General features: G+C 39.4%; 1 protein-coding gene across 7 annotated transcripts in view; it reads right to left on the bottom strand.

The window, feature by feature from the left end:
- The window catches only part of MYO16 (myosin XVI), a 329,444-nt gene that overhangs the window by 245,130 nt on the left and 65,926 nt on the right, over positions 1-18,388 (bottom strand). The window contains exon 1 of one of the 7 annotated variants that reach the window (XM_032442003.2): positions 17,341-18,047. The exons of the other annotated variants lie outside the window; for them this stretch is intronic. Within the exon in view, the coding sequence (XP_032297894.2) occupies positions 17,341-17,368 (28 nt within the window). The 5' untranslated portion in view covers positions 17,369-18,047. Of the gene's footprint in view, positions 1-17,340; positions 18,048-18,388 lie in introns of those variants that run through there. 7 annotated transcript variants of the gene reach the window in all.

Genomic DNA, 18,388 nt, shown 5'->3' with positions numbered 1-18,388 from the left:
CCATGTTTGGCAATGCAAACTGAATGGCTAGGGAAAGTCAAGGTTCTCCTAAATGCCTTTCAGCTCTTCATTGCTACATCACTGTATTGGATTTACAAAGCAAATTTTGGTAGCAGAGTGGGGATGGCCTCTGTGAGTATCTGCATCATGTGAGAGGAATATCTCCTCAGGCACCAAAGTCAGTGCAGAAGGAGGGCAGGAGGTACTTTAGATGTGGAGCAGCAGTTCCTTGCAGCCTCTGGGCACCACACAGACCAGATCTCCATAGTACAGCTGTGAATGAGGCCTGAAAGTGGTTCAGCCCATGGAGAGCCCTGGGCTGGAGCTGCAGCTCTATAGAGGTGCCTGCAATGGGACAGGAGGGCTGGGGGATCTGCCCACTGTGGGGGACCCTTGTGGAGCAATGCCTTAAGGGTAGGCCCCACGGTTTAGAGTTGTCTTGGGGCATTTCTGGGAGAGCTGAAGCCTGTGGGAAGCCCATGGGGATCCATTCAGGAAGGAAGGCATGTGGGACGGATCCATGTGGAACAAGGGCAGAGAGTGGGCACAGACAGAGTGTTATGGACTGACTGATAGCAGCCTCCATTCCCCATTCCACTGCACTGCTTGGGGAGAGAAAGTAGAAGAGGGTTGGGAGAAAGAGTTTTTTTTTTGCTTTTAGTTTCCCTCTGCCCTGATCTGTTAGGAATACACAGTAAATTACAGTAATCACCCTATGCTTTGTCTGCTCTGCCCATGCTGGTAACTGGTGAGTGATCTCTCTGATCTCCCTATCCTTATCTCAAACCTTGTGCCCTTTTCCATTACATTTCCTCCCTCTTTCATTTATGGAGCAGGAGTGAGAGAGAGAATATATGGTGGAATTTAGCTATCCATCAGAGTAAAACCACTACATTCATGACTGCAACAGGAGCTTGACTGCAGGAATTTCCACCTTCCACACCGATGAGTCATGAAGCAGCAACTGACAGTATAAAAGCATTAACCAAGATGAGATCCCAATTCTAATGTCCAACCTTTGCACTTTGGTTTGGTGACCATGCATGGTACCTCGGGTCTTAGCTGGAAAAAGACAACTGACAGCACAGGAACCCAACCCAGCCTAGCATCCAGCCATACAAGAGTTTCAGCTCTGCTCTGTTCCTTTATTTTTTTCCAAAAGGAAGCAGCAGTACTCCTGCTTGGGCTCAAGGAGGCTACAGATTAAACTGCTATGTCTGGAAAAAATCACAAGGGTAATGCTGTTGTTACAGACCTAGCTGTTTGCTTACAGTAGACTTGAACCAAATCTTTGCTTAGTTTTCCTCAGTTTAGCTCATGTGTAGCTTCTGCTTTTGAGAGGAACTGCTGATAACTGCCCACATAACAACTGGGACTGGTATAAGTAGAACACCTTTTCTGTCACACTGCCCTGCTCCTCCAATGCTAGAAATCAAACAAATTGGCTTAATGTCTCAGCCAAACAGAACACCGAAATAAGATGAGCTCCTGTACCAAGCTTCCAATTTCAGGAGGGATGTGGCTGTCTTAATGTCCTCTGCATCTCCACTGAGATGACCTTCAGCATGCATGAGTGGCAGTCTATTTACTCAATGAAAAGTTGGATTGAGCTGCTGGGCTGAGCCAATACTGGCCTCACACATTAGTTTTCAGTGCATGACCAGAATCAAACAGCTGAGGTAGACTGAGAAGAGCATTTTCCATCCACCTGAGTGCTAGTCTCAACTAAGTGATGAGCTGCAGATGGGTTTCTTTCTCTCTACACATCAGACCAGCAATAGGATGGACTTGGATATAACAGTGGCAGGTCAGCAGTCTTGGTAGGTAAAGCCTGGATTAAAAAACAGCTGTAGACAAGACAAACTTTCTGAATTCATCATTCAAACACACTGAATTCATCATTCAAACACTTGCTTCTACATCATGCAATTTTCAGTCCCCATTTTACTACTAGGTAGATCTCTACCCTGACTGTAGTGGTCAGATGAGCATGGGAAGCTGCTCACACCACAACAGGCAGAGATTCCTGGCTATTACCCTGAGGGATGCATTCAAACCAGGAAAGTTATGGACATGCTTCTGGAGGAAGCAATAGTGCCATTTAAAGTGAGTTTTCTGGATAACATGTTCCAGTGCTGCACTGCCCTCTATCAAAAATGTGCTTTTTGTGCCTTGTTTTATTATTATTATTATTTTTACTGGGGCCACTGCAACTTGTTAATGCTGTCAATAATAAGAAGAGCAGTCTTTTCTGTTTTCCTGGTAGCCACCTGCTGCCATCACTCCCATTTGTCAATGACCATCTCAAACTTGGATAAGACTTCTGACATATTCCAAGCACAGCTTCATTAGCCCCCAGTAGAATGGGAAAATTATTTCCCTCAGACTGCTAGCCAGCATCTATCAAACATACCCAGCATGTGGTTTGCTTTATTTGCAACCCAAGTGCAGGACTGGCTCCCAGTCAACTCTGTTTGCTGTAAGCCTTGCATCCTCTTCATCAGAGCTGCAACTCAAATCAGTTGGCTTTCAGCCCATACCAATCCACAGGGTTATTCTGCCCTTGGGCATCAAAATACGTACTTCCCTTGTTGAATGGCTCATAGTTTGTTGTTCCAATAATCAGGATTAAGTTCTGTCATTCAAATTATGCCAACCACTCTGCCCTAATTTAACACTGCCAGTGGAAGCAATGGCTTCGGTTGTATAAAAGGCCACCAGGAAAAAAAATAACTGCTAAAATCCACAGTTTTATTAGGCAGATGTAAACTTATTGTTTATGGACTGATGACTTGTTTGTAGCTGAGAAGCTATTAGAGCCTCCAAAAGGCACCATGTGCAGCAGGTCTATCCATCCTCTTCCATATACAAGAAAAGCAGTACAATCTAAGAGACTAAACTTACACAAGAAGCTCATATGGAACCCATTCAAATTGGACAAGATTTTTGTAAAGCGTGATTTCAAACAGACCTCTTTCTGAATGCTAGTGAGGAGGTGGTGTGGTAAGGTGAGGAAAAGGTTGCAGGTAGACAGAAAGAGTTGATATCACTATATGACATTTGAAGATTATTTCATGTGTTTCTTCTTGCCTCAGTGTATGACAAATTACAGTTGTGTAGAGAGATTTGATAGGGTCACTGTGACCGTCACAGGAGATTGCATTGAATAACTCATTAACAACGTCTCCATCTAAACACTGAAAAAGCTTATTGGGGTCTGATCTATTTACTGAGATGCTCTGGACCAAAACAGCTAGGGAAAAAAAAAAAAAAAAAAAAGTGACCACTGATGTATATCTGTTTTAAAGCCTGCATCTTTCATGCAATCACACAATGTAAAAGCTTTTATGAAGAAGTATTCACTTCTTCACTTTATTATCAGAACCGCAGATCCCTTATTGTATCACAATGGTTGTTAGCTGGCACAGGACAAAGGAAACCTGTAAAGAATAGGAAATAAAATCTGTTTAAAAGGATGCTTGCTACTGTAGAGCCACTTTGCTGATTCCACCTCGAACCATTACAAAGGGAAGAATCATGGCTACAAAACAACCTGTTGATAAAAAATTGTAGCAATTTACTCACAATTGGTGAGAGTGCCTATTTTGTGACACCACAAATCACAAGCTTGATCCTGCCTGTACAAACAATAGATTTCTGAGTAAAGAAGAATTATTTGCTCTCAATTGTTACTGGTTCTTACTGTGAAGGTGAGAGAAGGAACATTTTTTAGCACCACGAACACCAGCCCATAAGCAACATGAAGAGCCTGGAGAGGATGATGGGATATAAACAGAGAAGAACAATGTGATCTCTACAGGCATTTTCTTCCACCTCTTAGAGGTGACTTGAGCCCAAGTAACTATAAGGCATGTAGGAACAGTTTCCACATCTCTTTCCAGAATCCATGATAATACCTCTTCTCTTCATATTTCTGTTCTTATGGGTTTTTCTCACTTTAGTCACTCGCTTTGGCATCTGAACCGCTAATCCAATCACCCTAAAAAATGGAAAGACTCTGTCTTTAAAGCAAAGAAACACTGCAGCAGGGTTAAAACTGCCTCAAAAAAAAAGTGCAACACGGGATTCCAAGAACGTGCCTACTCAAGACGCAAACAACATTCTTTAAGCATGTTGATATCATTAACAAATAAAGAAAAATAAAACCCTTCAAAACATACACTGTGTTCTGTATGGGCTTCTGTTGTAACCACAGTTAAACATCTACATTCTCATTTTGATACCTGAACTAGTCCTGCTTTTCAATAAGAGAAAATACTTGAAAATTTCATCAACTTCAGTAAACAGTTCAACGAGATAAACATTCACCAAAACAGAAAAAAGACAAATTATGATGAATACTTGAATTACTGCACAACACTTTCAGAGCAGGCCAGCTAAACATATTCCAGTACCAATAAAGAGATACAACAAAATCATGCAGTGAGCAGCAATAGTTTGATACTCACGGAACCAGATAGAAGGATGGTGGAAATCAGCACAGCTTCATCAGCTTCAGAAAACTGCATTAACTTACACCACACTTTTGCTAACAGAAATAAGACCAGGAACTGCAGAAATGACCCTTTCAGTAATGCACTTCATTGTTATACATGGTGGCTTCAGTATGTATTGGCAGCAGCATGCAAATTACAGAGCCATAGAATCACTGAAGTTGGAAAACTCTTAACATCTTGAAGTCCAAGTATTACCTAACACTACCAAGTCCACTACTAAACCACATCTCTAAATACTACATCCACTCATCTCTTAGATACCTCTAGGGACCACGTATATCATTTAAATTCATTACATTTCAATGGAAAAACTAATTTATGCATTATTATGTGCCTCAACTGAATTCCATATGAAATCACTGATACAAATGCAAAAGTCAAACTGAAGTTATGGTGTCTGGACTACAGATCAGTGTGTTTGATTACAGATGCCCTTTTCAGAAGTAAAAAGCTAATATGCATTATCTGTGGATCTTATAGATGCAACAAGAGGCTAGATTAATTTAAATCCAAATCAAATTGCAATGTTAAGGTTGGTATCAAAATACTTGGCTTCAAAAAGTCCTTTGTTCAGTGCAGGGAAAATTACTCACCATTTGAACAACTTCTCCATTACTTTTATTAAGCTGTAAATGAAATAGTGCACTTAACCACTCAGCCCAATTCTAACTGAAGCTTTTCCATCAGGTCAGCAATGCTGTCTTCACCACAATGGTTAATGGGCTTACTCCTTTTCTTTTTTCTAGCTTCCCTTTCCATCCACAAGGAGATAATCATAAGGTAATGGTATAAGATCAACTATTTCCCTTGTAATATATCTAATGAATTCTATTAATACCAAATCTTCTGAGAATAAAATGCATGGCAGCAAAGGAGCTCGTCTGTCTCTCCCATTCTTGGTTCTAGGGAGCCTCTCTTGGATGTAACTGCAAAGTTAGGCTTCTTAAATGACAAAACATCCAAACCTTTCTTGTTTTTTGCTGAACACCCAACTGTCTTTGCTAAAAAGGAGCAATACTGAGCATATTCAAGCAAGCATTCTCCTGTAAAACCCCACTCGCACTCTTCAAGAGCCTTTCAATGTGACTGGACTGGTAAACAGGAACTGAAATCAATTTCTAGTTTGATACCATGGAAAAGTTGCTTATCAGACACTACTAATCAACTCTGCAGGATTTCTAATAGACTCAATTATCTATCTATCAGCCATTCAGTGAAGTTACAGCAGCATTCTCTACAAATTTATTCTATTCAAATCAGAGAACCAACCAGTTTGAGATTTTGCCTTTGTAGTAATAGAGGAGAACTTGAATAATAAGGAACTAAAAATATACCAGTGGGTTTTGCACTGTCATTTGTCATTTACATCATGCAGTCTGTAAAATACGGATATTCTATGTGCTAGGTAAATGTCATTAACTGCAAGCCAGCCTATCTGATAAACAGTCAAATTGCTTGCCCATGTATTGTTCTTCAGTGTAATAAAAACACCAGTTTCTGAGGCACATCCTAGGTAGGGCTTCTTCCCAATTTCAGGAAAAAAAAATATCATTACTATTTGATTTTGCTTGTCTATAAGCACAAGGAACACACAAGTCCAAATGGTCTGAGAGGAAGCATGCACAGCTGACAGCAGCAGTTCTTATTTGTGGATCATATCCAGAAACTGCAGGAATGCAAACAAAATGAATAGGCACAATCTGCTCATCCTCTAACTGTTAGCTTTAAATAAAGCCCTATGCCTAATACATAAAGGAAAAACAGGGAGCAACCTCTGCCTCCCCAGTTAAGTGGTATATACTGTCTCATGCACACATGGTAAAGATTCATGGAAAACAAACAAAACATATCTAGACAGCACAGCATATTGTCCTGATTCTCCTGTGTGTATCATGCTTTGCTACTGTGATGTAAGACAATCACCTTTTTTACAGCTTTTAAATTGCAGTGTCTGAATTGGAGGCTGCATTGCAGCATGTCAAAAAGGAATTTTATAACAAAAGGTGCATGTGCATGTTCTAGTAAGCAGTAGAAGCGTGTGAAGAAAGGCAATGGCATTCGGGTCTACAAAGCCTGATGAAATAGATGGAAAACTGGACCTGTGGCCATATCATCCACACTGCCTATTGGGAGTGGTTTCCAGATACTATTCCTAGCCTCTGTTACAGCCAAGGAACTATTCAAAACTGAGACAGAGAGCTAAATAATAGTCCTGTAGACAGTCAAATTGAACGCCTTTCCCTCTTCTTCAAAAAGCACAGACAGTTCCTCCAAAGCATTTTGCATAAATGCTTCCTAACTGCCTTATCCTTATTTCTGCTGATAGCAAGGTAAGTAGTGCAAAGGGCAATTCTGCATGGCAATGCATTTATCTTGAAGAGGGAACTTCCTCACCATAGGATTTAATATCCTTGCAACATACTCAAGACTACTCGGTGTCTTCTGTGACAAGAGATTTAACAGTTATTAGGCTAACCCAGATATTCATACAGTAGAAAAGCAACATCATCAGTTCAGAGTATAAGGAAGCAGCTGTACCTCAATCCTAGGAAGTGCAGTTCCAAACATTGCTCACTCATTTGAATAAATTATGGCACAATTAACCTGCTTTATGAGACATTTTCTTTAAACTGCCTAACGGGTTTGGAAATTATGATAGGAACAAAAACTAGAAGATACATACAGGTAGCATAATCACACTGACATTTTTCCTCTGGAAAAATCAAAGCAAAATATACCTGTATGATTCCCAAGGTTAACTTTATAATTCTAATTCAAATAGCGTAAGTCTCCACATCAGAAGCTGAAAAGAGAGGTCAGAGTAAACTCAGAAGGCAAGTAATCTAATTCAATGGTTGCTCTGCAAGTTGGTGGTTGTAGTGTTATTTCAATACATCTCTAGGAAGGCTGCTCCAAAAGTAATGCCTCCTATTTTATTATGCTAGCCCATGACAACAGAGGTTGAACCAATATTCCACCAATGCTGATTCCACCAATATTCCATTACAATTTGTTGCCATTCAACAAATGGCAGCAGAGGGGCACTCTGACACAATGGTGTCTCACATGCAACTGTGGATGAAGCGAAGGTGTATCACTGAATTACTCCATGCAGAAAAAAAGGCACCTGCTGACGTTCATCAACACTTGATGGATGTTAATAGAGATCAAAGAGTGGATGTGAGTACAGTGAGGTCATGGATGGTGCATTTCAGTAATGGTGACAATGAATCACCTTTGCCCGTGCAGATTTTTACAAGCGGGCCCTGCATGCTCTTCTCCATTGCTGGTGAGAATGCAGAGCTAATGGTGGTGACCATGTTGAATGAGAGTGTTTTGAAGCTGAGAATTTGCTCTATCAAACACTGTTATTGTGCTCTTTGTACCTGTTGTATGTATTTATGGAAATAAATAGGAGGCATAAATTCTATGAATTGATGTCAATCCTTATTTGGGATTTCCAAAAGAAAGAAATTTATACTTTTAGATTAACATAAACTACTTCATAAGGCTTGTCACTCACAAAGCCAATGAGAAAATAACAGCAGCATATTTGGCCAGATTTTAATAATCTAAATTGCTCAAAGTCATACCACCAGTAAGTAAAACTCAAGAAGCTCCAAATCAGAGGGCATAAGAAGATGATCTGGCCTTACATGACAATTAAAAAAAAAAAGGGGGGGGGGGGGGGAGGAGATGATAGAAAATCCTAGAGGAAAAATAAAAAATCTCTTCATAGTCTTTGGAGTGACCTGCCTGTCTTATATTTGGCTGCAATGCAAAACTTTTGAAGTTGTAACTAAGCTGTGAAGATAAGAGTTATTTCCTTACAGTGCAGTAAATGGAAATGTAGCAATGCATTCATCTCTGTTCCACTCTTGGGATATGGAAAAGAGAGAAGGGAAGGATTTGCATTTGGGAACCGATGCTCTGGAATATTCTCAGTCATCACAGTAAATATAAAGGGATTGCTACACAGAACAAGGACACTCAGATCACAAAGTGATGAATAACAGTGTGAAGACTGTTGTTACTTGTAAATCTGGAACTTTGAAAGGTAAATTAACACATAGGTGAGAGGAAACAAAAATTTACAGCAGTTACACTTCAAAAGGTTTTATGCTACAGTTTTAACTAAAAGAACTAAGTTGAATGATATCAGAAATAATTAAAAGTTTTAGAATAAATAATCACCTGAAAAAAGAAACAGAAATTACAATTGTTTCAAATCCTGGGGTTAGTTATTTCACAGACACTTTCAAGTAGATACCACTATTTGGGCTGCAAATATGCCAGGGATAAACAAGCATGTAGCATATGAGAATTACAGAAAACACAGGCAAAAAAAATACATAAACAAGGAGTTTGAAAAAGCCTGCAGCAAATTTAGGCTTTTTTAAAAAAGAAAGTACATGTGGATAAAGACAAAAAGGATATTCAGCATCATACATCACAAATAGTCAAAAGCTAAAAAGGAAACAGTGGTTGATAGACCCCAAGTGTACGGACTGGCAAGCACACAGGAAGGAAATCCTGTGCCAAATGAACTGTGGTTCTACATACAATCTCATCATTTACAAAGATTACTGCAAAGTAAAAGCAGATGGAAAACCAGTTTACAGTACAGAGGAGCTAACAAAAACTCTGCTTCAGAGCTAATATTCAAACCTTTGGTCACTGCTCAGTGTACATCAAGGGACTGCCATCAGAGTTTTCAAACAGCAAAGGAATTGGAAACAGACCCTCCTTTCTGTAGAAGGGCAACTTATCTGGAATACTGTGCTCAATTTTAGACAATCAAATTGGAGCAGTTCAAAAGAAACCACCACAAATGGTTCTGGGGCCTGAGGGACTGATTTATGAGGAAAGATGAAAAGAATTAAATATGCATAGCTTAGCAAAGCAGCAACTAAGGAGAGAAGTTAACAGAAAATTGAAGGGTGAAAGGGAAAAAGAAAGGTTATATAGCATAAAAAGGAATTTGCAACGATAGAAGGAGTTTAATAAAGTGCACATTTTGACAAAGTCCCTAAGTACAAATAGCACACCTGGATGAGACTGCCACATGAGACTGGAAAATCCTTGTTGGGCATACTGACCAGACAGCCACCCAACAGCACCAATAAAGGCATAGAAGTCTGGGGCACTTAGGGCAGCTCAGTTAGCTCCGGCACCTCTGGATGGTCCTGCATACTTCCATAAAGACAATCCTCCAACAAAGCAGGGAAGCAACCACTTTGACAATTTCTGGTATGCAGAATCATACCATGGCATTCAAAAGATGTCTCTTGCCTAGACAGTAGGGATAGCTACTGGGCATGTCCTAGGTTAGCCTAGGCTGTGGTTGAAATAGCAAGCGTTCCTGCTAGCCTCAGCTGGATCCAACAATGAGTGAAAATGAAAGCAGGTGGAGCAGTTGCCCAAGTAACAGAGCTTCTCCTAGTATGTTAGGGCTACCTTCCACATCTACCACCTATCATTATATTCTAACGCTACAGCGCAGTCATATGGAGGCATATAGTGTAAAAGTGCAAAGAATCCCTTGTTAAACTCAACTGCAGGTATGCAATACCAGTATCACCTTTAGGCTAACTTAAAGCCATGCTGACTATCTGTCTTCTGAAAAACAGGGGTCAAAAACTGAACACTTTCGTAAGAGAAACCAAAAGCAGACAGTGTCAACAAACTACAGGAAACTAAGTTTCAACAAATACACAAAGCTTCAAAGATACTCAGAAATTCGTGATAGAAATCAAATTATTATTGCAGAAAAAATGTCTCTCAAAGACGCAGTACGTCTATATATTTATTAGTAGTCAGGAGGAAGTATATCATTCAGATTGCTTTGAGATTCATTTTCACAATCATCTATATGATTTATACATACCACTGTCATAACAAGCATGAGTAACACAACTCATTAACTAAAATGATTGTAAGTAAAGTAAATCACCAAAGAGCAAGGCATACATTTCATTTGCAATCTTAATGTATGCTTTCTCCTCTTAAATTGAGTACTGGGCAAAGGATCCGACATGCTTCCGTGGCACCTCCTGCAATAACCTACCTAAAGACAACAAGAAGGACTGAACAAAAATGGGGAAAAAAAATCTGCATGTGCCTCCATCCTTCCTTATCCTCAGCTTAGATGCAAAATTTACAAAACTTCTATAGGAAAAGCCTTCGTAGAGGTTTGATTTCTCATGTAGGAACCAAATCCACTGATTAGCTTAGAAGAATGACCTTAATAGACTGTTCCATTTTCAATAGAAATCTTTACGAGGTCTCATATATATTTCATGTGTCATGCTTCGTAACAGGGTTTGCCTCAAATTTACCACAGCAGGAGTCCATTGGCCTGGGGTGCTATGGCCCAGATCTATCATCTGTCTACATACTCAGAATACGAGTTCAGTTTCTTCCAAAAAGTCACACTGCACAGAAAGGCATTCAGAATGGGATGCCAGATCCCAGGTTTTCCTTCTTCCCAAATATAACACTTTTCTGCTTTACAGTCAACTGTGAAATACAGGCGAGCATACTACCAAGTTGAAACCTGACAGGAATGTCTGGGGTTCTCCCACTCACGTGCTGTGCCCTCCTGTCCACACTCATTGCCAGCTCCCTTCTTAGAGTGTAAAAACAGTTTAAAATGTACTACATGCCAGCTCTCTGCACCACCTTACAAACGTGGAAACTTGTCACATACGGCTGTACTTCAGTGTACAAGAATGACACTGGTAAGGAAAACAGAATCAGGGCTACTACTTGCCACTGTGTTTCTACAGATTACAACAGACTGACCCATGTCATCTGCTGTTGGAAGGTGAGAATTAAAACACTAGAATTTGAAGACTTCTTTTAGTAGGTCTTGTTATGCTGTTGTTTCCACTGAAGACGGTTGCTTGAAATTAAACAAATGGAAACCACACCTTCTAAGATACTATATTTAGTATTAAATGTACCTTAATATATCAAATTTTTAATGTTGGTGATATACTCCTCCATGATATATCTTTTTTGTTGTTTTGTTTGTTTTTTTTTTTTGTTCCTAAACCAAGACTCCCATTGACTTAATTGATTTTAATTTGTTTAAAAACAAATTAGAGTTATGTTAACTTAGAGTTTTATTTGCTTTATGCTTATATGGTAGAAAAGCTTGTATTTATCTTATTATCTATAGATACTCTCTAAGTTAAGTTTAGCACTTTATGAACTGTGCAAGTCTATTAGTTTGTCTGAAATGAGAAAGAAAAGGTACTATGATGATTTGGAGCAAGAATTTATTTCAGGAATGAAAATAAGTTCCTGAGCCTCAAAGTTCTCACAAATTTTGTATTGAAAAGTGGAGATCCTGCTACAACTTCACATGTGAAAACACACACGCAGTAATTTTTTGCTCATCTTTATTCTTATAGTAATCATCTCAAAAATGTAGTATTAGAATTCTGAGCTTTCATGCACGCTGTGCAGTATGGTGAGAAAATACGATACTTTGACCTTTGCAATCTTCATTCATCTTCTTTTCAGCATAGTTATTTTTCTTCCCAGTCTGTAGAACCACTATATTAAGAGAATATAAGCAGCCCAATCACCAATAATGTAAGAGATTTCCTTGCAGTTTCTTCAGAAGTTCACAATAAAATTTTCCACAGAAAATGCTGATGCTTTTCCCTCTTGGCAGATTTTTTTATAGAGGGAAACTAAATGTTCAAGTAGAAATTATTTTGGGTATGACAGTAATATGCTTGAAGAGTATTATAAATAGAACCTATTCTTAGTTTAGTATAATGTTGGCCTAATGTAGCTTTCAATTGTTCAAGTTAATATTGCTTCTCTGTTACTTCAAACTGTATTCTACAAAAAAACAATTTATATTCAATCTTCTACTTAAAATCTCCAAATGAGTAGTTACTGTTACGAACATTTTATTCTGTTGGAGGCAGATTAAATCACCAGCATTACAGAAGCACAAAGATAACTGGGCTACTTATCAGCCCATAGTACATTTTTCTAAATATTACTTCCTATGTCTACATACAGATATTAAAGGTACTTTTTACCTCTTTCATGTCATCCAGATTTCTAAGTTTTTCATATGTGGGTATAAAATTGACCCAAATAAGTAAATAGAGTTCAATTTCAGTCAACATCACAAGAATCCGGAAACTCAAGGGTATAAATAAGTACTACAAGATCTTATCTCCTTGCAACCAGTGGTCAGGCCCACCCAACTGATCCTCTCTCTCTCTGGATTCCCAGGGAAGATGACCCTCATCTCTTTCTTCCAATTTCATTTTAAGCAGTTGTCCCAAACATTTCATTTCAAGTGATAACCCTACCTTAAGCCATAAGCACATGCAAGAAAAAGGAAAGTTTCCCTGCAGCCACATTGTACTAAACTGACAACATCATGAAACACCATGTTCAGCTGAGATGGCTGTTGAATAAGGGCCAGAATAGACATCTTACTTCTTATATGTAGATCTTCCTCTTACTATCATAGATTCTACTTCTTTGCATCTTGAGTGCCTTATTGCTATTGTATTCTGCATATAACCAAGAGGGCATGAGAATTCTCTAGGACATCATAAAATGCACTAAATACTTATTTAGTACCACATCCTGCTTGACCCTGAAACAGAAGGATGGAAAGAAGAAAATACTTCAAAGACTTCAGTAGTTTTGTCACTTCAGTAAATGTCTAGCGTGACAGGAGCACCTATATGTCACCTTTACTTGGGTCACCACACACTCCACCACAAGGGCAAGTGTTTTCTTCTTTTTTTTTTTTTTTTTTTTTTTTTAGGGGACTCCCAGTTCTTCTTTTCAGGCTCCCTTTCTTACTCAGTCTAAGCAACAGAACTTCACCACACTGAACAAAGACGGAATCTCCACAGAATGACTCAATGATGTAAGAAAACTGACACGAATGTATCATGTGTTTCTCTCCCTGTATTGCCTCTTCATTGACAGGAGAATCAAGTTCAAGTCCCCATTCCCTGTAAACTAAAACTAAAGTATCACATCACATCTTCTCTGACCCTTTTCCAAGATGCACACAGTTCAGGCAGATCTATTGCTGTGGCACAAGACTGGAGTCATAGAAAACTGACTGAAGTGAGAAGGGCTGAATTACTTAGCAAAAGAACCCAGACTGAATTCAAAGTGCTAAGCAAGAATTTGAGATGATATGCCTCTTTCCTTGAAAATATCATGAAGTGTGTTAATCCAGCCTATCTATAAGCCCAGTGAAAAGGAAACTGACAAAGCCATGGTTGAAATGCTCATCCAACTGTGCTGAGTTGTAGCAGTTAATAACTTCACTCAAACAGAAAATATATTGAAATGGCTATCTATGAAAAAGTGAGGGTAAAATTAAAGCAAATGGGAATCATAAGAACAATTCAAAGAATTTACTCTTTTATTCATAAAAACCATGGTAATTTTACTACCAAATATTCTGTGAATTAGTACGAAAAATATTCAAGATGACATCTCTATTACTGCTAGCTTTGGCCTTCAAGACAAAGTACATGATTAAGGTCTCTGGCACTGCAAAGTAAAGTAAAGACGATTTCTTTTTTTTATGTGAGAAAAAATGATTGTAGTACATGGATTTGTTAAATACTGCATTAGGAAGCACTGAATAGAAGGAATAAATCAGTATAGGTTATCCTTCGAAGACAGAACAACATTTAAAGACCAGATCTTCCACAGCATCTTCTACTCTATGTAATTTTCTTCACAGATGTATCTTTGACTGTATATTCAAGTGCTGGGTTTAATATGGATTGGATGTTGGGGAGATTTGTAATACTCACTTTTTATCTTGTTTCATGTTCTGAAGTAAATTCACTGGTAATTATCTAGTTAATAACTCCAGCCTTAAACTCCAAGTACTGGACTTTAACAAAACACAATTCAATTTTTTGTGATGCCTACAAAGGAGGTAAAAGGAATCTTAAAACAATGGAAGTAAATTCTGATGCTCAGGTTTGGTCACATTTGCAGTGGGAATCAGATTCTTGAACAATTAATTCCAGCCTCCTAACAAAAGCACTGTTTTCCTTATTACTTTTGGAGATCCTTTAGAAGAAATGCAGAACATAGGAGCCATAACATATAAATGACGACGTTAATGTCATAGCCAGATATACTGGGGAGAGAAGTTAGCAGGAAGGTGACATCTAATTTGCAAACTAACATTCATTTGCACAGTCTGTCACACAAATCATTGAGATGAAATGGTACCCTGCAGCTGGTGGATACCATGTGGTACTCTCCTACGTTCTACTGCGCTCTCTGCTAAATAGCTTGCACAAGCTAATTGCCAAGGAGATTGGCAAGACTGCCAGTTCCCAGTGTTGACAATTCTAGGCCACAAAGAGATATGGACACCAGCAGTGACAACACGAGCTGCTCAACCAGACAGGCACATGCTGCTTGCACTTGAAATGCTGCTTGTGCTGCTTGAAGATGCCACAATGGCATACGTCCCTGGTGTGACCACACAGGTGCCTTGCCTAGGTGGGCAGGACAGTAGACTACAAACCTTCCCAACCTAGGAGTTGCTATGACAAGATGGTGACAGGACATCTCATTTTCACAGCGTCTCATTGGGAGCAGTGCAGTGAAGAGAATATTAGTAAAATTGAACTAAGGCACTAGAAGAAGAATATGTATAGACCTTCTCAGTTCAGATCTCCACACTCCTGTCCACAGTGATCAAAACACAATGTGCAGACACATGCAAAAGCCGGGCAGATACCACTACAGTTAATAAAATACCAGCTTTCAGGTGCCATTTATTTATAGCTTTTAGATATCCTCCCTTCCACAAAACAGTCCTACAGACAGCAGTCTCTGCAAAAACATGTCCTCTGTTCAATGTCTCTTCCTCGGACACAGAAATCATCAGTAAAATGGACTAAACACAAAGTGGGGTGTGAAGACTCATTCAATGCCCTCACAAGGTTCAGGTGCTCTCAGCAGATCTCAGAGTATCACTGGTGCTACCACCAAAGGTCAGCCCTGACTCATATTTGGCACTCAGACAAACACAAGCAACAGTAGCACTTACTGGCATGTGAAGTCAAATGGGAAGCCTTAAAGGAGGAACACTAACATGGGTTTTTCCTCCACTAATAACAAGTAGAGGTGGAAGCAAATTGGCTAATTCTGTATGGGGAAGTGCAGACAGAAAAAAAGAAGTCCTCCAGCCAGCACCTCTTCTAAAGCATGCTACTTGGAAGGAGAAATATTGATTTAGTGAGAAAGCTCTCACTACAAAATCTTGAATTTGGAGAAGTGGAAATAAATAATATTGTGAAGACTGTCCAGTTGTACATTCACCTTTCTCTCTGATGCTCATAAGTCTTTCATCCCTGCCCTCTAACCAATGCAGTGAACACTGCAAGTAGCCATCATTGGCTTTTTTTCTTAATGAGAAACTCACAGTGATTCTCATCTCTTTCCCCTTCAGGAACCTACGGTATCATTACAGTTACACACACATAATATGCCATTGATGCCCACATGCAGTCACTACACTCTCAGTCTCAGAAAGCAACACCAAAGAGACAGAATAATAATTTTCTGACATCTTCAAGACATTATGCTGCAAATTCCCCATTTGCATTTCTCAAGTCTCATGACAGGCACTAAGACTTATTCTTAGAATGCGCCTTTAGAACTAGGCTGCAAAACTAATCTGTGTTTCTCGGCATGAACAGGGAATTTGGGCTTGGAACTCCCATCAGTACTCCCTGCACACGTTGCAGTGAAAGCAGACAGGAGAAATCCCTCATAATTCATTTCCCCTTGAATTCCAAAAATACTTCTAGGCACCTTGATTTCATAAGAACATCAAAGAGTCTCATTACTGGCTTCTTAACTGTCATACACTATTTTAAAAACAGTTTTCAGAAATGACCTTGGTAAACTTACATCATCAAAGACCAGTCTGGGGGGTGGGGAAAAAAAGCTTTTACAGCAATCTGCCATTTGTTACCTTAAAAAAATGTGACAAACCCAAGACGTCTGAAGTTTCCCAAGTCTCATTAAAAAATACTCTTAGATAATAAACTCCTTCTGGCTGTCCAAAACATATCAACACAATAAGTCATTATTACAATGTTCAAATGGCAATTTCCATTCAAGGACTGGATCAAAACCAAAGAGCTGGAGAAAGATCCAGCTTAGCAGGACAAGCACAGTTGTGACAAGCAGACTTAAAAAAAAAATGCTGCTAGGAATTTGCTCTGCATTGAATCAATACATTCAGCACACATTCCAGCTTCATGCTTTAAGGAGGTACCTCGCATGATTCAAGGTTAAAAGTTCATTTTTATTTTAAAGTCTGTTCCAGCAAATAGGTAAATATTCCAGTAAGAGGGGGATAAAAAGGTTTGATATACGACAGATGAAGAGATTAATTACAAAGCTGTTCTCATTTGCATCACCCCTTGCAAAGTGTAAGAGCATCTTTACAGGCATCTTTAACGTTACAGCTATGTATGACAGGCTTCTTTTTGGCTATTATTTTCCTCAGTGATTAATGTTAAAAAGTTTAAAGAGCTAATCAACATGAAGTTCAGAACAGAGCTGTATTACACACAATGAAGTTGCCCCCCTGATCAGAGGAGAAAAAGCACCACTGCTCTGCCCTCATATTCACATGCAAAGTAACAGCTCCCCTTTCCGACTACCAGGTTGACATCATGCAGCATCTGCCTCCGACTTTTTGCATATGCATTGAAAAGACACACCTCGCAAAACAAAAAGACGGCTTTATAATCAAAACAACCATTTTGTTACTTACAGCATTTGATAAAATGGTAATGAGACATTCTTTCATCTCAGGCTGCAGTCTCGCTACAGGTTTCAGCATCCACTTCTGCTACAACTGTCGTGCCCGGGAAATGCATTATTTAGAGCCCTTCCCTCCTCAGGTATCCAGTATACCTCAGAATACATTATTTAGCGCAGGTTCTGTTCCAGGATCCCGCGGAGGCTTCCAGGCCATCCTCATCTGGCTGCCGGAGTTCCGACAGACCTCTGTGTGCCTTGAACCACGACCGCTGCACGTGCTATTGTAGAGCAATTGACTGACACTGCTCCCAATCCCACATGCCCAGGAATAGCAAGATTTAATTGGCGTGCACTTGCAGCCACATTCTCCCAGCGCTGAGGTGTGCTGCTGCACTGCGGCTCTCGCAGTGCTGCCCGTTAATGGCTTTTCGATAGCTTTCAAACGGCAGCAAACTAAGCTTGATGAGCTGGCTTGAATGAAATCGCAGAACAAGGGGTCTTAAATTTTCACTCGTGCATTTCAGCCGCCTGCCAAATGGGAGCAGATTCCTAGCTGGTACTAAAACGAGATTATTTTTAGTTGCCACCAGTTGCTGTGTGAAGAGGAAATCGATACAGGTCGCCAAAAATAACTACCTTTTAGCATCACATATCATTTTGTCAGTTTGTTGCAAGGTAGAAATCAGGACAGAGCTCACAGCCATCTTCAGATTCTCCTGGTTGGTACATGGGTTCATCTAAGAAGAGCTTGGGTAGAAACGTGCTTGGGTGTATGTTCCCTGATATGCTCATTTTGTCACTGCTTTGTGTTATGCTGCATCTTTTTCTCATATTGAATATTTATGTCAGAAGAAAGAAACTGCAGGCTCTGTGTGGTTCATATGAAAGATGTGTGTGTTATCTAATCTTATCTGATTTAATCTGTAATTGCTAATTGCAAGAAAAATGCCTATGATGTATCACATTTAGATATGAAAAAGGCTCTGCTAAGAACAAGTCCACAAAATTATCTATTAGACCTCAGAATACCAAGTCAGTGCATTCTGACGCATTACCCT

This window comes from Coturnix japonica, chromosome 1 (assembly GCF_054131305.1).
Source record: "Coturnix japonica strain WE chromosome 1, WE-NBRP24, whole genome shotgun sequence".
NCBI lineage: Eukaryota > Metazoa > Chordata > Aves > Galliformes > Phasianidae > Coturnix > Coturnix japonica.
This window is presented reverse-complemented; position numbering and strand designations above follow the sequence as displayed.